Consider the following 24,811-nt stretch of genomic DNA (forward strand, 5'->3'; position numbering starts at 1 on the left):
TTCTCTATTTTTTATTATGAATGTAACAAAACATTTCAGATATCAGTTAATTTTAAACCTGAACTCTGTTTAATATGCTATCACTTAATTTTATTTGTTTTCCTTAATAAATGGTTTTTAATTGTTTTTCTTAATAACTTTTTCATCCATGGATAGAACTGCCTATAACCAATCACGACTCTAAGTTAAAATAAAAGAAATACGAATATAACACGGATGGAATACCTAAAGGTTATTTTATTTCATCCACTGAGTTAGTTTATACAGCTACTAGAAATAGTTTACGTATATAATATAGGAACTCTAGAATATTAAGAACTGTTTACAAATTTGTTAGTCGAGTCAAAATACGGTTTGACCTGGGCAAAACTGCAACCTTTAGTTTTACATCTGTATTTTGTTTAGGTACCTCACCTGATAAAAATATCAAAAATCCGACAAAATCGGACCACGGGAACACCCCCCAAATCGGTTTTCAAAATGGCGGACCATGGTTTTTCGAAAAAATCGTAGACCTTTACGTTAGCGGCTCTAGTAGCCCTCTTAATTGACACAGAGACATGAATGATACCTCGTTGGAACGCTCATAGACAACAAATTCCAACAAAGTCACTTTTGTACCCATCATACCCAACCCGTAGAAGAAGAAGAAGAAAGTCGATTTTTGTTTTTTAATTGATATTTATTGGACCCTGGCAACACTGTACGTCCTCATACGCCGGCAGAAAAATTCTCACGCGTAGAACAGACATTGGTAACAACAATATAAAAATGAAGGACGTAGGTTCAACAGTAAGGGAGATAAAAATTCGGAACCGGGGACCAAGGAGGGTCACTCTGAATATTTTCTACTGTGGTCTAACTTCTGTTTCTTAGATCTAGCATCCTCCCTAATTGTCACAGAGACATGAAGCATACCGCATTGGAAAGCTTATGGAATCCACTTGCCAACGACGTATCGTTTGTGCCTCCTGTGCCCAACCTGTAGAAAAAGAAGAAGAAGAAACCTTGAAAAAAAATGGGAAAATCTACACTTTTACCTTTCTTGGGCTCTGGCAACCTTGATAATCGTTCTACGCATGAAAAAATCTTGTTTCTTTCTTTAAATCAAAGGTCTCTTTAATATAAGTACTATACATAAAACGACTTTGGGAGGTAAATTACACATCTACATTGTGATTGCTTACGCTAACACTGTCCTCACCATATTCATTTAAACAGTTAAAACATTCAGTTTCTTGGCACACACCACAAGCAATAGGAAATAGAAAGTCATACCATAATACAGTGTACAAGACAATTCGTTTTATAGAAACATAACACCTATATATAAAGCAAAAGAATGGGAAGACGAAAGACTTTGGGAGGCAAATTACACATATACTTCGTCATCGCCTACCCTAACACTGTCCTCACCATATTCATTTAAACAGTTAAAACATTCAGTTTCTTGGCACACACCACAAGCAATAGCACATGGAAGGCCATGCTTTCTGCAAGTACAATACGTTCTTGCACACCTGGTAGCACAGTTGCAATGAACAATGGTGAGCAAATTCCATACCCCTCAAACACGATGGTTGATGTGCCATATTTACGAACCGTATACTCAGCAAATGATGTAGCGATATTGTCGTACGAACTGCCTTTACACCATGGTAGTCTATGTAACAGAGATCCTCCGTCTAAGACATACAGAATATTGTCTGGCTCCATTTCCTCAAACTGTGCGGTCTGCTGCTTGCTGAACTCTAGTATCGCATGGGCCAGTGGGGCTTTGTCTGCCTTACACATCATGCTGGGTGACTCAAATAAAGCTGTGGGTAGGCACATAATTCATGCGCTAAGGTCTCCTCTAAAGATGTGCTGCCTGCATTAGCGACAACTAACAGTCTTTGAAACAAAATTTTCGAATCGACGGTGATATTGCTGCTGATATTAACACTACTCCTGAATGCTAGAGTTTTGACTTTATCTTCACGTTTCCACTTCACAGTGAACAGGTCTTTGCCAGATAGTTTCTTCGCAAGCTCGGCCCCAACTGAAAATAAATTATGGACGTTGACCGAGGAATCCGCTGTGACGCCAGTGGCAATGTTTCTCAACGATTTGTCTCCGTCAAATGGTGAGATGGGCTACAGTCGTGCAAGAATGCGACGTGTGTCACTGATATCACGTGACATTATTGACGTTTTGGCTTCTTTATGTTGTTCGCTAGTGACATATGCTGTGTGAGTAAGAGTTTGCATTGCCAGATTGTACTCGGAGCATGCTGGCATTGAGAACACCCACAAAGATCGTTGCATCTCCGACATTCCACTCCCATGGGTTAGACCCCCAGTAGATTTTAGCGATCTCATCAGAACCTGCTCTATGACTAGATCAGAGGACAACCCAGCCCAATAACCGTTGCTTCTTCTAATAACTCCGAACCTATTTTGAAAGCTTTCGCGAACTGTTGGATTAACCGATGACAGCGTTAACATTGTTTGCAGGTACAAGCACGTCGACTTCAAATAATTGAAGTGTCCTGCTGCAGCGAATATGGGAATGCACTCTGCTATAGCATCAAGGTGATCCTCCCAGCTTCCTGTTCAGTCTACTGCCACAAGTTTCCTTGCTGTAGTCAACATGCCCTGATATGCAAGCCACAACTGACTTGTTTTTGATGTGTTAATAAGTTTTGACTTCCGTTCTTCTATTTTTTCTCGGGCTTCTTGAAGAAGAGGTGAAGAACTAGCTCCAGTTACAGTAATCTCACCGACATCAGGCTCTGGTAGAGAGAGTAAGCATCGTTGATAGTTCTGTGTGTTCCGTTATCGATCTCCAGAAAAACATTCTCCATAAGCAATGCACTTAATGCGAGGCCAACCATCATGCGCGCACGGAAGGCTCTTGCTACGGACTTGCCACTTAACATATGTACAACCGAATTTTCTCCATACACCTCATGCAAGATTTCACGTAAGCCTATACTATCCATCAGGGAACCAATTGCTCCTAGAAGGTTCATCAGAGTATGAAATAAGCCCAACAGGAGAACCGTGTCCTTAATACTGGTGTTATGTGCTCTGTGATGCAGATTACGTGTAACTTTCCAAAACAGTGGTTGGTCTAAGGTGATGATTGGTGTGACTTTATATTTTCTCGCAAGATTATTCACGTACACTAAAGTGGAATAGATGCATGACATATCAGATGGATGGAGGTCAATAATCGGTAAGCAGAGAACAGTGGATTTCCCTAGATGATGAAGAGATGGATCTGCGTGAATGGCCTGCATCATTCCTGACCAGTTTGGTGTGCGTGACGGAAGGTGCCAGGAAAGTTTCCAAAAAATATCCTGGGAGCTTTCGTTCGGTGATGGTGCTGTTACCAGCTCATAGTTCACCTTTTCAAGAATAGCTTTGGCTTCAGTGTATGCATGAATGGGAACACTGGCAATGGACTTCACATCAGCATCAGAGATGGGCTTCCGAAGAATGGTTAGACTGGTAATAGTGGATGGAGTAATGGCCGCCAACATCCCCATACCATGGAATGTGCCTAAACCACTCAGCGTTTGGAGATTATGGTCTACATTATCCACTGCAAAGAGGAGAGTCTGGTCTGCTGACATTTCGATCACATGAGTACCAAATGTACATGCAGCACAGCGTTCAAACCGCTGCACTTCCGCGTATGAAGAGCAAAATCCCAGGTGATGCAGCGTGTCAATCAGATGTTTCGATCGATAGTGGTGGTGCAGGTGCAAAGCAACATCTAACTGCAGAGGAGTTAATATAGCTCTTGGTCTGGCTGCTTGCATCAAACACTGGCCAATCGATGCTATTTTGGTTTCATTGACCTTTCCGGCAAAAAGTGTGGAACAGAATAGTTTAAGGAAAGGTGGAATGTACTGAAGGGGTTCCTGAATGGTCAAGTCGCAGCGGTGAAGGATATGTTTTACTTCCAGTTTGTAGTTTGGATTTTATGTCGCTTTTGATCAGTCGAGCTACGGTTTCTATTATTCTATTTTTTCCTTTTCTTCATCATACTCTCGTGGTAAATCACAATGTGGCGGTAGAATGTGATTGGCAGTTTCTGTAATGAAGTTGTTTTTTCCACTGTCACTAGAAATTATATTTTTTTCACCGAAGTACTCCATTAGTTGACGCTTCATGTGCCGTCTGTCATATGCAATGTGATCAGTCCCTTCGAGAAATGTGCCCATTTTTGTAACAAGTTCTCCCACAGTTAGTTGCTCATCATCGTGCTCTTCCAAATAACTACAGATGCACTGAAATGCTCGGATTCTCTCATCATTTGTAGGTCGGCCAGCCCGGAATTTTTTGACGCTGACATTGTCGGTGCAGTATTGTTCAGGAATTGCTTTACCTGTTCGAAAGTTGATACTACATGATCTGTGATAGACACAATCTGCTGCATGAAGATCAGATGAGAAGTACTCAATTCGACCTCGGACAGTTTGTGACCAGGTATCATTTCGTTCATTGCAACACTTTAAAATGCTGTGTGGAAATGCTTGTGTTTTCACTCGCATATTTTCTGATTTCAACACGTGACGGTCATCAAATAAGACAGACGCTAAGCAAAACAGGCAGTCACTGTTGCTGTTGAAGGACCCATCCAACGAGCAAGTAACTCGTTTTTGAATCGGCGATGACGTTTTTCTTTTTAGGGAAATCGCAATATCTTTTTTTTTTTTATCAATGTAACGTTTGCGACAAGAGACATGAACCACCATACCTGCAGCGGCGAAAATGTTACTACCGCGAGCCTTAATGGCATTGTTCACTCCTTCAGCTCCCTTTTCTTGAAGTGTGATGAGGTTATCGTCAGGATGTAGGCTTCTGCAGATGATACACAAACGTGTAAGGGAATCAGTCAGGTTCTTCAGTGCCTAGGTTCATGCAAGACTATAACATGTAGAAAAGCTTATGAAACCCCATTTCCAACGACGTATCGTTTGTGTCCCCTGTACCCAACGATTATCAGGGTTGCCAGAGCCCAAGAAAGGTAAAAGTGTAGATTTTCCCAATTTTTTCAAGGTTACTTCTTCTTCTTTTTCTACAGGTTGAGTACAGGGGGCACAAACGGTACATCGTTGGCAAGTGGATTCCATAAGCTTTCCAACGCGGTATAATTCATGCCTCTGTGATAATTAGGGAGGATACTAGATCTAAGAAACAGAAGTTAGACCACAGTAGAAAATATTCAGAGTGACCCTCCTTGGTCCCCGGTTCCGAATTTTTATCTCCCTTACTGTTGAACCTACGTCCTTCATTTCTTTATATTATTGTTACCAATGTTTGGTCTACGCGTGAGAATTTTTCTGCCGGCGTATGAGGACGTACAGTGTTGCCAGGGTCTAAGAAATATCAATTAAAAAAACAAAAATCGACTTTCTTCTTCTTCTTCTAAGGGTTGGGCATGATGGATACAAAAGTGACTTTGTTGGAATTTGTTGTCTATGAGCGTTCCAACGACGTATCATTCATGTCTCTGTGTCAATTAAGAGGGCTACTAGAGCCGCTAACGTAAAGGTCTACGATTTTTTCGAAAAACCATGGTCCGCCATTTTCAAAACCGTTTTTGGGGGTGTTCCCGTGGTCCGATTTTGTCGGATTTTGAATATGTTATTCAGTTGCAATTCCTGAATCGAAAATTATTTAAAAAGCTTGTGTTGCAATTTTGCCCAGGTTGAGGGTAAAATTGCTCTAGATTTCCTGGACTACATGGAAACAATGCAAAATATAAACAAAATACAGAAAAATCGTGAAAACTGCCAGAAATTTCAGACAAATTCACCAATATTAAAATAACATAGATAAACAGTGATAATATAATAATCTCTAATTCTCAACTAAATGTTTATAGTATCAATTATTATGTGTTCGTAAATAGCATAAGCGTAAATATTTTTGCATGGTCAACATAAAATATTGCTATTATGCCGCCCTTATTTGTCCGTCTCAATTAGCGTGTATCAAAGAAACATTAATCCAGCTATTGTAGATTCGTCAATATCGTAATCTCGAACGCGTTAATTTTATCCGAGTTTTATCTAATTGCCACCGAATGAGTTCTCAACAGTTTCACGAAAACTATCTTTTTAAATAAAACAAATACATATAATAATGGCTTTTATTTCAAATAAATATTGCCTTACGATAATTTTGCTGCCAAATGCATCAGCTTCAACATTCATTAATATGATATATAATATTTTTTTAAGAAATATAAAATATGTTATTAGTATTATTGTGAATAAGTTATTATTTAGTAATTATATGTATAATTTTAAAATTTGTAATTGAATTGTTAATTAAGGAATGTAAATTCCATGTTATTGAGTATATATATCTATTTTTCTCTTAGAACCATTTTGATTTAGGGTAATCTCTTTGAAGTTAACTATTTGGTTTCTCTAAACTTCCTCTTCTTACATACTTTAATTGTAATTGTATTTCTTTTGAGTTTAGAGTAAACTGCCTTCAAATAACATTGGTTCAAATAAAATATCTGCTGTTCTAGTACAGGGTAGCATCGAATCAACGCTCTATAAATACTTCATAAATTGGTTCCTCTAAAGAAAGGTTAATGTTTTTACTCGAAGTTCGAATGAGGTTATGTCTGCTCTTGTATAAAAGTTGTTTTGTGCTCCCTACGGACCAACTTGTTGAACGTTGAACGTTGTTGAAAAATCAGGTATGATGATGACTAATAGGTTGTGGTATCCTTCTAACTTATTAAGCTGTAAATTTTATAACACTTAGATTTTTGAAGGTCATTTAGGGTGTTCAGAGTATATGTAAACAAAGTCTAACTACTAACCTTGTTAGAAAAGAACGTATATTTTTAACAATATACTTAAATACATGGAAAAGTTAACATTGTCTTTTTTTAAAATAAACTGTAAGAGTTATTACAGCATCTGAACATGATTCTTTCAAACTCTAAAAGAAGTTCCATATAAAGATCTTGAAGACGAAATAAATCAAAAACGACAAAACTAACCTTGATTCCCTTTAGCGTTAAACACGCCATATACAACTCAAGTAATATGTAAATCATAAGGAAGTTATTTTTTTCTGAAAGTAAGGACAGCATCAGCAAGAAACCTAATTGAATTTGTCTAGTAGTTATTTTAAAACTTTTAGAGTGAGGTATGAGGAGAAAATGACCTCTATATCTACTATTTCTAATAGAGAATTTAATTGCATCTATAACCACTTCAGTTTCTTCATTATTTATATATAACTCTCTTTATACTCAGATTTACGTTTTTTTGTTTTCTTTACTTTCACAAAATTGCCTTTGAAGTCTTTAGCTTGTAATCATATGATTTGTGTTTCCAATGATTTTCTTTTAGTTTGGATTTCTTGCCCACTAATGTTTACTTATTAATTCTAATTAGTCTATATATTGATCGGTTAACTTCTTTCTATTATGATGTTAACCGTTTGTTTCAACTCGTAAGCATGCATGAAATTGAATTTGATACAATACACTTATACACAAATCATCAAGCAAAATTATTAGATATATTTTTGAGACACAGGATCTCGCTCTCAATCGAAATGGATTATCGGTGAAGATGGTAGGTCCCAGCTGTAAAGGAATTGGAACTATAGTTTCCTTGAATAGTACAATTCATCCAGAAATATTAGGTTCTGCAATTGATATTACAAGTATGACAAGTTACATCTGAACACGTACTACCGAGTTGACATAAAAATAAATTGTTTTAAAGGCTTTACATGTAACCATACGTCTATTGAATGGGCTATTCAAGGAAAATAATCGACTCACTTAGAAGAAAAGTTAACGAAAGTAATGCCATAAGTAAATTTGGCTGGCTAATTCTTTAAAAAATACCTGAAAGTTGATTAAAAATTATCCAACAAACTCACGGAAAAAAATCTATGTGGAAACTTCTGTATCTTTTAGTGTGAAGAACGGAATGAATTGTATGAACCAAACTGAGGAATGAGAAATGATGTATTATTGGGTTTATTAAAGGTAAAAACTGGTTAAATAACAAACAGATAAGAACAGAGAATAAAAAGGACATGTAGAAAATTGTAAGAATGGTGTTAGAATTCTACGGGAGGAAATATTATGAATAGAAATGTTGAATATTCCACATAAAAGCGAACATTTTTCAGTAAATATATCCAATCTTCCTATTTCCGCTCATATAAAAGCTTGCAGGAGACCCCGGTTGGTGATTGGTAGAACACTCATTTCTAGTATGTTAAGTCCCTGGTTCAATTCCAGCTTTTACCATGTAGGATTTGAGGTGAACAAGCATGTAGATAAGTCCTATTTGTGGTTCTCCTATTTCGTCAACTGTTTGTTTTCCAGTATTTTGTTCATTATCTTTATCACAATCTTCTAGTCTTGAAGCATAATCGTGGGACATTGAACTAACGAAACCGGATATAAGCTTGAGCATAAAGAAATCTTTTCATCCCAGAGACAATGTATTTATTTATCAGCTATCGCCTATAACAGAGCTTAAGCTCCAATATGCATTTAGTAACATACAGTCTTACAAACATTTAATGTATCACAATATACATAGGCTATCACACTGTACAATTTTCTAATATAATATAAATATTCTTAGTCACATCATAATACGCAACAACGCCAAAATATTATAGCCACAGCATATTATAAGATGAAACAAAATAATATACCAATAACAAAAATAAGCAGAAATAAGAATTAAACTAAGAAATAAAATAAAATGATAAAGCAAAGCAAATCAAAAACATACAAACATACATGAAAAACGCAGAAATAATCTCTTCAAGGTAATACTTACGTTTAAGATTTCAAAACAAATTTCAAAATAATTTATAAAATTAATAATTTCAGGTGATATTTACAGTTACGAGTATCATAATTTCATTTCTTTAAATTCTCCTTTAAATTTGCCATAAATACTTTCATTGTCATTGGAAAATCGATTTCATGTTTTCTATTAACAGCATTATTATGTTTCCTGGACAGTCTTGTAAGTGGTGGGTTTTGTTGATACACTGAATTAGATTTGTTACGCTAGAATGGTTGCTGATTTCGTAACGCATTCATTTTAACATTGAAGTTTAGTAGTTGTAAACATTCACCACATTCCAATAGGCCATTTACAATTTTATACAAATATATATGATCTACTAACCCTCTTCTTAATTCTAATGTATCGAAAATAAATTCATTAAGTAAATTAATTATAAGAAGTTTTCATGTAAAGATCTTTCACATTTATTGTAATACATACGACATAAAAATTTAATTTGAATTCTTTCAATTTTCCTAATGTAATAATAAGAAGAAGGATTCCATACCACGTTTGCATACTCTAATATGCTTCTTACATAACTATTAAAAACTTAAATGCAGTTTGTAAGATTCATTAACTATTTTTTCAATATATAATACATATGCTAGTTTAATAATTAGCCACGTACATAAATCTTCAGTAAACTTTACTCTTCTTAGTGGTTCACGATTCATACATATTCATCAGTGTATGACGCATATTGCCTTTAAAATATACGAAATCATTTCTTTATATTAAAGCTAAATTTATTTTGAAACAACCATGTGTAACAACTCTCTATATCTTGTTGTAGATCAATACAATCGAATTAGTTAGCTATTTTCTTATAAACTTTAAGGTTGTTAAGAAACAAAAGACAATTTGAAAAATTAATGACTCGTGGTAAGATACTTTTATAAATAAAAACAATGGTCCCAACTTGGATCCCTGTGGTATACCTGAATTTAAATCAAACATAAAAGAATGTAATTGCTTATATGTTACAAATTCTTTCAGATTGTTCAAGTAAGAAATTAATTTTAACAAACTACAAAAAATGAAAATTTAGCAATTTTTGAAGCAAAATTGTACGACTTAATTTGTCAAATGGTTTAGCAAAATCAGTGTATATTGAGCCCAGAGAGTAATCATGATTGAAAGAATCACATATAAATTGCATAAATGTGGCCAAGTGTGTCACGGAGCATCTTTTCGGATAAAAATCATGTTGATAAGTTGGCATAAGATTTAACGTGCTCAAAATTGTTTTTTTTTTATATATATATAAAATTTGCTCAAATATTTTCGAAGGTACAGATATGAGTGAAATTGGCCAATAATTTTTTAGCTTTACATGGATTGCATAACTTCAGAATAGGTACATTTTACAAACTTTCTAAATATCTGAAAATATTTGAGATTTCAAGACGCTCTTCTATATAAAAGAAGTGTACGAAGAACTTCAACGCAAACTTTAAATATATAAGTTAGTATTTCATCATAACCCCTAAATTTACTTGAATTTAATTTTTTATAGATACTTCGTAATCCTTTACAGTGAAAGCAAAAATGTTTAAACAATGTGTTGTTTCATGATAACTCTGTTAACAAATTACATAAGAAAAACTATCCGAAAAATACACGATCTTAAAATATTCTGCAAAAGAATCAAGAATATCTTTACTAGAATTAAGCATTTTACCTTCGCAACTCATCTCATTCTGTTTCCTGTTATCCCTTTTTTATTGTTTATGAAATTCAAAAATATTTTTGTATCCTCAATTATATTATTCTCTACATTATTAATGTATAATTTGTAATATGTACTTATCATACTTTTCAACCTTTTTACGTAATTTTATGGAAAGTAATTTTAGCAACAGATGATCTGTGACGCGTAGAAGCAAAATGTGCACTAAGAATTAATTTTCGACTCTTCTTCTGCGAAGTTAGAAGGAGTTACAGTATATGTTTTAAACCCGTAGACTTCTTTTGTAATTACTCAGGCACGTAGCCAAGAGGGGGTCCGGGGGGTCCGGACCCCCTCCTTCGAGACCAGAAATGAAAAAAATTAAGGAAGGATAAAACAAAAGGAAATGACGAAAAGAAGGATCAGCGTTAAATATTAAAAAGAAAACTACAGGAAACTTTTGCTTACTCTTTCTTATGAGGAGATTTGTATTGCTTGCAATATGGTGGCGAGCTAAGCGAGATATTCTGGAAGAGTCAGGGATTTTGAAATTTCAAGAAAAGTTATGGAATTCTCAGAATTTCTGCTACTAGTCAGGGAGATTTCAAGCTTTCGAAAGCATAGTGGCGTTGTGTAACAGCGTGGACATTTTAAATCATAATTTTTCGTCATCGCATCCTTGCAGTATCAAATATGTTATTTCAAGAACAATTTTCTATTGCTCCTTTAATCTGTCATTTGGAACCGACAATAATTGACGAAATAATAAAAACAAAAATTTATGATGAAAGAAAGTTTTGTTAGCATTTGATTCAACAGAGAAAGGAACGCATATATTGTAAAACTAGTTGAATATACACATGCTTCGCACAGGGGCTGTATTTGGAAGTCAACGCCTGTGGGAATATCAGCATGGATCATAGCGACGGCGAAAACTATGGATTTGTTACTAATATCGGTCATTTTGGGCTATTTTTATATGTCTCGGTATCCACCCCCCGCTGACTCCCGACCCGCATACAATCGTAACTAAATTTGCAAGTCATCGCTAATGGAAATGTCACCATTGATTTCAGCGACCGCGAAAACTATGGATTTGACACTAATATCGGTCATTTTGGATTACTTTTATATGTCTTGCTATCTCACTCCGATGACCCCCTGCCCGGAGCCGAATAGCGTGAATTTGGAAGTTAATGCGATCCGAGTTTCACCATTGATTTCAGCGACCGCGAAAATATGAATTCGACACTAATAGCTCAAGTGGTAGAGCGTTAGCTTCGCATTCGGGAAGTCATGGCTTCGAATCCCGCTGCCGACCATCCTGACTGAGGTTTTTGAGGTTTTCCAGGGTTTCCCTCAGTCCTACCAGACAAATGCTAGGATGGAACCTAATAAACAGGCCCTGGGCGACACCTTCCCAAATCCTTTCCATTGTTAATGTTGTTGGATATCCAGTGTAAAATGGCCTCTGAACTGTATCTGATGATTGTTAAATAAATAAATACATATCGATCATTTTCTATTACTTTTACATGTCCCGGTAAACGCCCCCTTGAGACCCCCCCTGTTTCGAAATTAAAGAAAAAAAACACTTCGTCTTGATCTGGGGCCTGGGCCAAGGTACCCCTACAGGGGCGACATTTAGGGGGGGGGCAGGAGGGAGCAATTCCCCCAAGAGTTTGAGGAATACATATACTTTAATCGATTGTCTACTAATATACTAGTACAAAACGTGAAAGTCTTATGTCGGTGGGGCTCTTGCCCCCCTCAAGCGAAGTCTGAAATTACGCCCCTGTACCCCTGACCAAAATTTAGTAACTCTCGGTCCACTCGTCTGGTCCCTAGGCCGCACACAAACAGACAAACACACAAACAAACTCTTTATTTTATTTATATTAGAAAATAGTTTACAAGACAGTATTGAGTATGTACTTTCATAATAATTGAGGTCATAATGAAAGGAAAATTCTTATATTTGAATAAACAGAAGAAGGACGTAAATATTGTAAAGTCTTTTTCAATACTTTTTTTTATTATTTTGCTCGAAATTTCTTCATAGTTTGTTATTAAAATACTTGCCAACATATCCTCATTATATTGTAAAAACAAACCAATATATGTTAATAGTAAAGTAGTTTAGATTGATCGAGCTCCTGGGCCTTCAGAATTTCATGTCACTCCTTCCCCCCCCCCCCTTCGTTACGAAATCCTGGCTAAACGAACCAATATATGTTCCAGTAAAATAGTTTAGAATGATCGAGCCCCTTTTGTGATGACCACAGTATTTCATGTCACGGACCCCCCTTCACGAAATCCTGGCTACGTGCCTGAATTACTGTAACTTGTTAAGAAGAAGCGTGCACTCGAATAAAATTATTTACTCTGTAGCGTATTCAGTGATTGTATTCATACATTATTTTCAATAACAATACGATTGCTATTACCATTGCTATTTCATTTCAAGTACTAACTAGTTTCCTGTGTTTCTACCAAAAGAAATTAGGAACCTTATAGTCATTCTATATAATATGACTATCTATATATATTTTGATTTCTCTAGAATGATATACATCATTATACAAACGAACATCTTCATAACCTCATTAGCCCATTCATTATCTTGCTAAACGATGACAGTTTTGGAAATTATTTCCCGATACATCTCTTGTATTTTCTCTCAACTTCGCCAACAGAGTACATAAATATAATTCATTCATGGACGAATCTTGTTGGATGTGGCCCACATAACTTCTTTCTCAACCCAAAAGTTCGTTGCTATTTGTTTCTGCGTTGGCATCTGTAAACAGTCTAGTTTTTGTCTAAGGACACCGCTTTGCTATCATTCCTTTGATTCTTCTTGGTCGAGGATCGAAATGATAGAAGTATGTTCCATCATATTCCTCAGAAATCTTCCTCAATCTTTGCAAAAATTTTCAAAATAGCCACAGAAGTCTTTTTTCCTTCGCTGGTCATTTTTTTCTGATCCACTTTGGTCCAATCTTTATCATGTACAAGTATTTGTGTATTATATCACCAGTTCTCTCACATGACCCACTTAAACATATAGCAATAGTTTTGGTTAATATTCTATGCTCCTCGACTCAATGTGATGAATGTTTTCCATACTTTCAGATACTCAGACACAAACAGACTTTGAACTGGGTTTCTCAGTTTGAACACTAAAATTGTCATTTTTATATTTTTTTTACATCCTACAGTTGATCTCTCGCATATGGAAGGTCATTGCCATCTGAAGTTTGTGATGCTCTTTCATGAATCTATTTCTTACATTTCTTTCAGAAAAAATAGGAAAATGACTAAGTTAATGAGTTCTTGTTTATTGAACTTTACTTGAGGTACTCTCATTTTTATTTGTGCCTGAAAAGAAAGAACTAGTTAAAGTAGTAGTAGGTTTAGTTTTACCAAGATTAAATATAGAACCAGACAAATAAGGTAGAACACCTTGAGCTTCCAAGTTTAATTCCTCCAGTGTTGGATAAGGCTTCATCTGTAAAACCATGCCCTCGTATAGAGGCCTCTATCAAATACATCTATTCTGTCATTACCTGCAGTGTCATGATACAAAACACTATAAAATGAATGTGTTACAGGTAATTAAAGCTTATTTTTCAACATGAGGAATTAGATAACTATTAAGAAGCCTGGAATATTTCCTTAGCTAATCGAAATTTCTGAAACAAACACATATAATATTATAAGGAATATACATACTCTTCCTACTAAATTTCAAAACGATGACATAAAAATAAATAAAAGACAGTGTAATGGTAACCAGATGGTATTGTTCCACACGCATACCTGCTCTTTCGATACAAATTCTGGCATAGATATAGAGTTGTAAGATTTTCTTTTGTAACCTGTTCAGTTCACTAGTAACAGCCAGCTGGATGCCAAAAATGGAATCAAATCACTGCTACTTTAGCTTGGAATTAACCTGAGAGAACATAAAGTGTTTTGGAGTTCAGTTGGAAAAATGAGATAACTCATATAGAAAATGTCTTTCTTGAACAAGTATCGTCCTGTGACAACGCGCATTATTTTGGAGGAGAAGCCGCTGCGAAAATCAAGAACTTTCAGTCTTACATGTCCAGGCTTCTTTTACAACAGATGACCTTGAAACCTGCTACTGTGTTAGTGTAACTCTCGAGTACTAATTCCGTGTCAAGCACACTTCTCCAGTCCAAAAACATAACCAACATAGTCTTCACGCGTGACTTCTGAAGATTCTCAGACTTTGACTGCAGACAACTTTTACTGAACCAATCTTCTGATTAGCATACCCCCTTATTGTTCAGACCTAACTCGAACAAACTTCTCTTTTGCCCCCAAGGTGTAATCTAACCTGAAGGGACAGAAGCTTAACTTTACTTCTGGTATCCAACAGACTGTTACCAGCAAATTGAACGGAGAATAATTCACTGTTAATATAAAGGTTATCTTGCATTATTTAGACAACCTTATTCACGAACTTTCTTGACTATAGTTCTTCAAAAACTAGATATGTGTCGTCAACTCCTTGAATCGTTCCAAACTACTTAATTTCCTTCCAGAATTCCAAAACACCAACAAACATAAGAGCAAAAAATTTCGAATTATCTTGGTAAACCGTTTTGATAATGCTGTAGACATTTGTTGCTTACTTCTTTCCAATTTATAGGAAAGTGGATGATATCTCTTTGTTAAATGTAGGAATTTATAGCATTAAGGGTCAGAGTACATTCGATAAGCGACATTTCAAAATAGGCAGTTCTTTCATCACCAAATATGAATTTGTCTTATAAAAAGCAAGATGTGTTTAGAAATCAACACAACATAATTCAGTCATCAATATTAAAAGAATAATAATATCAGTTTCTGAATATATGATATCATATATCTGAATAATAATATCTGAATATCTGAATATTATATCTGATGATATTATTATCTGAATATCTGAATAATAATATCATCAAACTTTGTAAGAGATAATAAACTTGAAATATGACTTCTCTATCGTAACTTGTAACAAAGTATATATGGATCCAGTACACTCTTTTGATAAATACACACATTTGACACAGGTTACAGAAATTCTTATACCTGAGGAGCAAAATTCACTACCCCATTGTTCATACTTTTAAACACTATACATTTTCATTTTGCACGGACCAGGTCATTTAAGCTGCATGGTCATAATTTTCTTGTATAATTGGGATTACTTGTTTACTTTTATATTATAATTTGCATATCATTTCAGCCAACTTTCCTGCACAGCATTTTGGTATGTACACAACTCCAATATACACTTTAACACATGAATACTTGTTTATAATCATACAGTTGACAGTAAAACTTAAACATTTATACATACATATTGCTTACATAGAAACAGTGTTTGATGAGAAGTTTGGTGCACCCAGCTTAATAAATATGTTTTCTTAAATGTCATTGCTGCTTTATGTGTAAGTTCTTGAAAATTTCCATGTTTTTTTTAAATTCATGTATGGATTATATATTTTCTCTTTTAGCATCATTTTTCTCATATTAACAGATTTTCTTCAGATCAAGTATTTTTTTGTAAAAATTTTTGAAATACTATTTAAAAATGTATACATTCATTATTAATACATTTGTTGCTTCTTTATAGGAAAATATCATTGACAGAAATATCATTACAGAATTTCAACCATGTTAGTTGTTTAGTAATTATGGGGTTTCAATTTACATCTTGCATACTAAGCAAGATAATAATTCGTTACGAATAACATTTTCTTCACGTGGAACATGCACAAAAATTACTTAATTACAATTAAATTGTAACGTTCATATAATCATAAAAGTGTGTTGAGTTTTACGTACAATACCTTTGTCAACATATCAATGCGAAAATCAAATTCCTATTCAACCACCAACATTTTTGTGTAATGTGCACTAGCATTTATGTTCATGATGCATGTTCATATAGCGGGGAGTCATATCTCGCCTTATTAATTGTAAATTATTAGGAGGCGTAACTACTTCCGAACTTGATTATGAATGGAACAAATTATTCTTAGAAACGTCATCACAAACATATAAAATTTATTAACAAATTTTGAGATCTATGGGTTCATGTCTGCTATACAAACCAACATTATTATTGTTTATTGATTGATATTTTACCTAGATAATAGGCAAAAGATTCATAAAAATATATTACAAAGGAAGGAACACAAACAGTGACATTTATTTAATCATATTTAATCATTTTATATAATCATATTTAACAGAGTCCAACTTGAGGGAGGAATACAATTGAGAGAATATATATATATATATATATATATATATATATATATATATATATATATATATATATAATGATAGTATCATAGTAGTGCTGTACCCTATCTTTCTCAGGAGAAATAAAACCATCAGTACAGATAGTTACAGTTTAAAATTAAATGAAAGACGCTGCAATCTTCCACTAGAACCCACTAATATTCAAGTGACAAAATCCTGATGTTGCACAAAAACAAAGTAATTGCAAGCACGGTGCATGCTATCCATGACTTGTTCCATTAAACCGTTCCTCAGCCATTGTATTCTCTTGACATCTCACGTCTAGACTAACACGTCTTCCGGAATCTTGGTAATTTCTTGGAAGGGAAGACTTGCCTTAATCATTGGGCTATGCATTGTACGGCTTAAGAATTCTTCGCAACCCAGACTCCAGTTGTATTTCGTAACGGAAACTAATCGTCACGTGAGCGATGCAAAAAGAACTTATGGTGGCAGATGGTGACTATTTTGATTAAGAAGGTATTGTAGTTCTATTATTTTGGCCTTTTGAAAGAAGGATCTGGGGAATATTTCGTTCGCAAAAATCTAATAGAAACTGTACATAGTATGAAAGAACATGGAAAGGACATTTAAAATATAGAATATAAAAAGCTGATTTTCTTCTTGCAATTATTTGCGATTTGAGTCCCACGTTAAATTTTAGTTCCAAATTATATGTTTTATAAATATATTTTAAGATAGAAAAGCAAATAAACAAGTAATGGTCTAGATCGTTAATAAACTATCTTCTGACTCAGCAAATAAATACAGGTAGACAAACCTTAAATGGCTTATGACGGATGGTAAGACAGAAACTTACATCAACTTTAGCGGTAAGAATGGGATGAAGAAATAAGTTCCTACATGTACTTATATTTTCATTTATAACTGATATTTTTTGTATACATGTGTTATATTGTTAAACGATGTCCCATATAGGTATAGGTAGAGCGTTAATAAAAAGTGTGTCCGGAATCGATCTCCCACTACCAATTTTATTATAAAATTTCTCTATAAAAGTATTTTCACAAAATACTGTACAAATTAATCTCTCTAATATCAAAGGTTAGTTATAGGTGGTCTTTGACCGTAAGGTCGCAGACAGGATCTCTGCAAATCCCCGTGCAGGCTAAGCGGAGTGGAATAAGGTGCCCAAAGCTCCGAAGCAAGCAATGGGTAGGTTAATTAGCCAACAGAGCCCCGAAGCAGGCTAAGCGGCTGAGTTTGGGATTTCTAGTCAGAGCCCCGAGCAGGCTAAGTCAGTTGAAAGGATAGGCGTAGTAACGAAGCAGACTAGAGGCCTTGGGATTAGGTTACTCCTAAAGTTCCGAAGCAGACTAGAGGAGGTGTTTGTAAACACTGACATGTAGAAATGTTTGTTTACAACATCACATGGGATATTACAAAATAATTTAGCAAATTTAACTCAATCTTGAACCAGAGAAAAGTATGCCGTTTCTCTCGTTAACAGACTATCATCAAACTAGCTAGTGAATTACGAAGCTGTTAAACTGAAAGGATGGATAAATTGAAAGACGTAAGTGATTATGAAAATCGAGAGAAAAGAACAAATTCATATATTTATTATATATATTTTATAATTTATTTTTGCTTTTATATCTTTACTGTGTTCCAAGCACATACATAGATTCAAGATGTAATACAATTTTAACGTTTTGATCATTAATGTCTTCAGATAACAGAAAAGAAGTAATAAAAAATAATTAATAATCGTATACCAACAGTTCTTGTGTTATCAAAAGTGACCAGGAAAGTACATAATGTCTACATTTGGTCATTATTTTTTTACAAATACTGTACAGCCATCTTGTATAATGAGTGTTGAAAATAATTCGTTAAGATATTCAATACAGATACAATTTTATAACAGCTTCTTTTGTCAAATTTGAACCCATTGTTCTCAAAATTTATTAACAACGTGATACACATTTTCAGAAAATATATTTTTACTTCTCTTACAATTCTCAGTACCACAACCTGATGAAATAGTAATTCATTTTCTTAACAAAATTAGTATTGAAAAAGAAATAAATTCCGTTCATATTTTCTTTCTACGATTCAGTGTTTTATTTGCTTCGTGTTTACATTTAATGTTTATGTTCATTTGTGTCAATTTCAATTTCATTTGTATGTGTTTCATCTTTCAGCTCGCATTCCTCAATACATTTATGGTGGGTACAAACACTTTAAATCACTTTAGTACTATTACACAAACTGTTAAAACGATACTTCGATTACTAAATGACAACAATATTTTTACACATTCCATACTAGATTAAATACACTTTTAGAAATATTTACACAATCCCGCGCTCTGCATTTGGCCTCATGGTTTATTTGTGCTATAGAAAATATATCCTTTTGGAATAACTACAGGAAAACGAACACAAAACTTCAAGAAATATGCTGAGAAGGACTCACATGTAACTTAAAATACTTAAGAACGGTGAATTAAATTATTAAAACTTGCATAACTTCTTTATTTGTTAGTTATATCTGATCACATACATATTAAAAACTATACGGTATGATCACTTAAAATAAATTACTAAAGAAGCGGAAAAGTCAGGTAAAAAAAAATTATAATGAGTACTTTCCTTATGATTGTGATTAACATTCAGAACACTAGGTGATTCCAAAAATGCATTACAATTTTTACCTAATTATATGCTAAAACAACTCAACAAACAACCTATCCGGTTTGCCATAAGGATCAGACTGTGTCGCGTGATCAGGTCAAAAGTCACTGTCTGTGCTAAAGCGAGTCTGGAGATTCCAAATCCAGATGTGAGATATTTCAAGCTCGTAACTTCCGCTTGGAGTGGCTTGTGTAATATGCAGAGGATGCATATACTTTATCATTATTATCGATTTTACTCAAAAAACTTAACTTTTTACAATGTCCTATCTATATTTATCTTACGTGCTATACATTGTTTTTAAGCTCTTCATTATGTCTTTGCAATAAACTTTGAATTAGCCATCTTCTTATTATAGTTTTTGAGAAATGTAGACGACTTCATTTCTTTCATTGATTTGTCATTGATTTTAAAGTTCACATTTCGCGACTTTTGACTATGTTGCATAAATTTTAGGAAAACTTGCTTTTGGAAATATCACATACAAGATCTCTCCTACATTTGAGCTGAATTTAAGTCATCTTTCTCTTTTGGTTTTTGAGATACGTGGAGGAATTATTTGTTTTAATTGATTTTCCATTGACATTAACGTTAATGTTTCGTCCTTTATTTCACTATGTTCCTCCCATTTTTAGAACAGTTTGCTTTTGGAATATTGAATCTGCATAGTTTCTTCTACATTTGATCTGAATTTCAGCCATCTTCGCCAAAGTTTGTACACATCATTGCAAGTGGATAGGCTTTAAGAAGGTTAAAATGATAACATGCTCAATACCAATATTAGACTTAGTAATTACATTCAGAACATAAACAAGCCACGAATTACATTGATATTTGATTCCTTCCACACCACCCATGTTAGATACTGCTGACATTTACTATTATTATTCGAGCATAACATCTCACACTAGCGACCCTTTTATGCACTAAAATAAGAAATTGAACTTCTCAGTAACTTTCGAAAAGTATAGCTAAATTGTAGTCAAAAATATTTAGTTTTTTAATGATTTAAAAAACTTGATGCCCTACCAATTTGAGCAAATTTTCAACTTTCATAATATTTCTTCCTCTTTTAAGTGTCGTGTGTCACAACTTAGCATTTTAACCAAGGATGTTATAAAATAGAGGATCTGCCCACATGTATCCTCATCCTATTAAATCAATGAAGCCAAAAAACAACCGAACATCGGCACGTCTGATTGGCTACTTTCGTTTCCGCCATCATCTGATTGGCTACTTTCGTTTCTGCCATGATTGTTGGCTCAAAACATTGCGATCCTATTGGGCATAATAGGCAGAGTAGGGATGGAGAAACTGTGACGTATGGCTTCAAGATTTTGCTGTAAGGGCAGATCCTCTATTTTGAAAGGTCCTTGGTTTTAACCAGATACTTTCTTGGATTACGTACTACAATGTCTGATATTCCTTTTTCTTTCACACTTACTTGGTTGAACTTTCTGTAATGGGATAGATTGGACTACTAATGTGAGTAATCAGTTCTCTTTTCTAAATGATCTTACACAGTCTGATAAACATTTTATTAGCATAATTACTGATTTTAGAATTTATAGTTTAGTCATCTAAATTAAGTTAGTTATCTTAATGACTTGACTCGACATAAAACAATGAAATTAAATTGAAATGAAAGACTATTTCTGCAAGTAGTAATGAAATCCTGTGAAATAATATCCAATATTTATTACCGTACAATTTAACACTCGCGTGTTATTGTAAACTTCATACCTTAAAGACGAATAAATGATATAACAGTTTACATTACAGGAAATGCAGTAACAAGATATATCACGATTCATAATATTTAAGTCAATACTTACACTTAATCATATTATCTGAGGAATACTTACCAAACAAACCCAAATTTGTTTTCGTTTTTATAGCATGTGTGAAAATGTGTCAAATAAGCAGATATTGTGCAATATTACAATATAGGCAAATCATGAAGACTGAGGTTTGGTTATGTTGAAGGATGTAAACCCATCTTCCAAGGAATGTAATATCTAAAACCATGGTTTCCCTGCAGTATTTTTGTTTTCATATTATACCGAGATAACTTATTGTCCCATTTGTTATCGTGATAACAAATTCATGATATAGCAAAAATTTCGATGTTCATTTGGATTTACTTTAAAGAAATTATTTATAAAAACTTTTTAATATTATGATACGTATTTAAAACTCATGGATTCACGAAGAGATGTTATTTTTGAATGAGAGATGTCGTTATTATCCTGACCAGATATGCTATCTATGGAATTGATATAACTACTGAATTGAAAACAGGATTTCTTTGGATTTTCTCTTATTTCTTCTTCCAAAGTAATCCGGAATTCACTTCAACATATTTAATCACTAAAATAACTTTCATATTTTATTACTTAAAAGTGGTCATGTAACTAGTATTTTTAAATAAATTATATATTTAAGGCTGTAAATAATGTATTCTTTTGCGCCAACTACATGTATGTAAACTAGAATGCTGCTTAGTAATGTACCTTCAGATGTTCAGAAATGTTCATAGAATCACCAACGTTCCTTTTAAGTGATTTGCTTCTACAAAATATTATCTTCTTTTTAGCTACTTTTTCAATACCAAAGTAGATGAATGTAATGCTATCTTTTAAAAAGCACAGTGTGAGTTTGTAGAGTAGCATTTAAAACATTAGTTAACCAGCAGGTGTTTCTAGTATTTATTTGACACTAAGACCACCTATCTCTATTTAGGTAGGTAAATAGATATATTAGTATATACATTCTTTCCAATGACAAATATTTATGAAAGCTGATTTAAAATTTACATAATCGTTCAAGTTATGATAAGGCATAACATTAACTTAAGAAATAACAAAATATCATATCTGTTACTTTTTGTAGAAATAAATATGTGTATTTAGGTAACTTGAATATAATTAGTCATATGTAGTATAAAACATACTATATGCTGCCAGCCTTATTAATGTGAAGGGTTACTGTTATAAAACACCAAACTACATGAACTGGTAAACTGAATTTTCAATCTTTTTTTTTTTTTTTTCACTGGTATCAAATACATAAGAAACATGAAAACATAATGCAGAAGGTACTAAAATAGTAGTAAAAATGAAACTTCAGAGAGTGTAACTGGTTTGAAGACTTGCTTTACATCTTACAGGGGACTGATATCGATAGGATGAATGAAACTCTTACAGTATGCGGAAAAGGTGTAAAAGGATTTATTTATTAAAGAAGTGTTTAATTTCTAGAAGGATGTATTTCTTGACTCGAATAGTTCTAATATCATTATAAAAATCAAATATCTCGTAAACTTTTTAGTCATTTCTTTTCTAGGTAACGAACAACCTACTGAGAACGGTAAGTAGTATTTTGTAATTCAAATATACTAATTAGATAAGAGTACTAGTAAATATTTTTATATGTAGTCTTTTTGTGTAACAGCTATGTCATCAAATATAGCTGCCTTTTCTAAAGTATGTGAAACTTTTGTGTGGCAATTATTTTACTTTCTATATACAGGTTGTTATAAAAATGTGTCTCAGTATTTTGGGATCAGATTTCTTACATCAAAATAAGAAAAACGTTCATATGGACTTGTGATCAAGAATGGATAGTTTCGGAGTTATAAGGTGCCGAAAACGTGAAACAACTGAACTTTAAATGTTCATAGCTCCACTACTATGGGACCTATCGTAGTCGGATCAACACATCACTGAGGAACTGGTATGCGAACTATCCAAATATCCATATTTAAGAATGCTTCAGTGCTTCTACACCAATTTATAGAGAGGTAGATGAAGAGTGATCAAGTGCTCCGAAACAGCGTCTCTAAAACTCATTGTGAGAGTATCGGAGGTCCTGAAAGATGGATATTTGGATAGTTCACGTACTAGTTCCTCAGTGATGTCTCGACCTAACTACGGTCGGTTCTATAGTAATGAAGGTATGAACTTTTAAAGTTCATTTTTTTACGTTTTCGGCACCCTGTAGCTACTAAATGATGCACTTACGACTATAGGTCTATCTGAACTTCCTTCTTATTTTGATATTAGGAGTCTATTTCCAAAATATTGTGCCAAATCTTTGTAATACTCTGTGGAAGGTATTATCTTTACATATATACTGTAAAGTCAACATTAAGAAATATAAATCATTAAATTCTTAATTCAACTTTCTGTTTCCAGCAAATGTGCCAGCAGAGAACCAAAGTAAGTACTTTTTCCTAATTGTATTCGTAATATATTATTTACATAAAGATAGATCAAGAAAGAATTATAAGATTTCGTGAAGCTACTTTTAGAAGTGATACGTTGTTGTTAAGAAGTTGAGAAGTTGAGTGATACGTTGTTTAGTTTGAAAACGAGTTTATTCAGCGCTGAAAGAAATAGAGAGTTATCAGAAGTCACTGTACTGTGAGAATGAATCTGTGAGAGTGCATTTGCGTGCTGAAATCTCTACTAATTCATACCTGGAGACGTTAGAACTGTTTATTTTTACCACAAATCAAGATCAAAGAAACACCTACTTCTAACATTATCTTCCAATACGTTGGGCACTGCCTCACTTTGTTGGTCCCCAAGAAATCCCGACTTCACACCATTGGATTTTATGTTAAAATCGATTACGTAAATCAAAGCAATAAACAATGGGGTGATTGGCACTGTTTGCCCAGATAAACTTGACTGAGTCTCGAGTGAAATTGATTATGACCCGTATGTGTATCACACATTTACATATTTTTGTCACAATATATTAGGATCTGGTAGCACTGCATTTGTTTCCCTCTGAGAGTTGTCAAGCAAAATGGTGTATCATTCAACCAATCTACAGCGTCGTCGCAGAAATTCATCATTCTGTCTCGAAAACTTAGGAGAACCAGGTGTTTTTATATTATTCATCAAAGTACACTTAGACCTAAATTGAAAATTGGAAGTGATTACATTTTATTGAAATGCTTAAGTTGTTAAAAATACTTACGAATTTATTTCAGAAATTAATTTGCTACAGATTCAGTTATAGTATTTATCATTTGATATTGAAGCCAAATTTCACAGTTTACGTTCACAATACAACATACGTTTTTGCTTACAAGAAATACCAATGTATATAAAAAAAATAATAATGCTCCGTTATAGTATAAAATGTATATTATAAAATTGAAAGTCACTATGTTTGTGACTTTTAATCCCTTGAAACACCCGACCGATCTCGATAAAATTTTCAACATAGATGAGGTTTGGACGTGGAATGTTTTTTTTTTATCATATCACTTTGATGGTGCAATGTATG

General features: G+C 33.8%; 1 protein-coding gene across 42 annotated transcripts in view; it reads left to right on the forward strand.

Moving 5' to 3' along the window:
• LOC145683727 (uncharacterized) overlaps nt 1-24,811 on the forward strand; it is a 226,351-nt gene that overhangs the window by 96,992 nt on the left and 104,548 nt on the right. For 16 of the 42 annotated variants that reach the window (XM_081755198.1, XM_081755207.1, XM_081755203.1 and 13 more), the window contains 4 exons: nt 15,787-15,810; nt 19,019-19,042; nt 22,856-22,879; nt 23,707-23,730. In XM_081755198.1, the coding sequence (XP_081611324.1) occupies nt 15,787-15,810; nt 19,019-19,042; nt 22,856-22,879; nt 23,707-23,730 (96 nt within the window). The remainder of the gene's footprint in view (nt 1-15,786; nt 15,811-19,018; nt 19,043-22,855; nt 22,880-23,706; nt 23,731-24,811) is intronic. The other 26 variants (XM_081755206.1, XM_081755211.1, XM_081755214.1 and 23 more) reach the window with 2 other exon arrangements.

This window comes from Thermobia domestica, chromosome 4, assembly GCF_964235325.1.
Source record: "Thermobia domestica chromosome 4, izTheDome1.hap1.1, whole genome shotgun sequence".
In the NCBI taxonomy this organism is placed as follows: Eukaryota; Metazoa; Arthropoda; class Insecta; order Zygentoma; family Lepismatidae; genus Thermobia; species Thermobia domestica.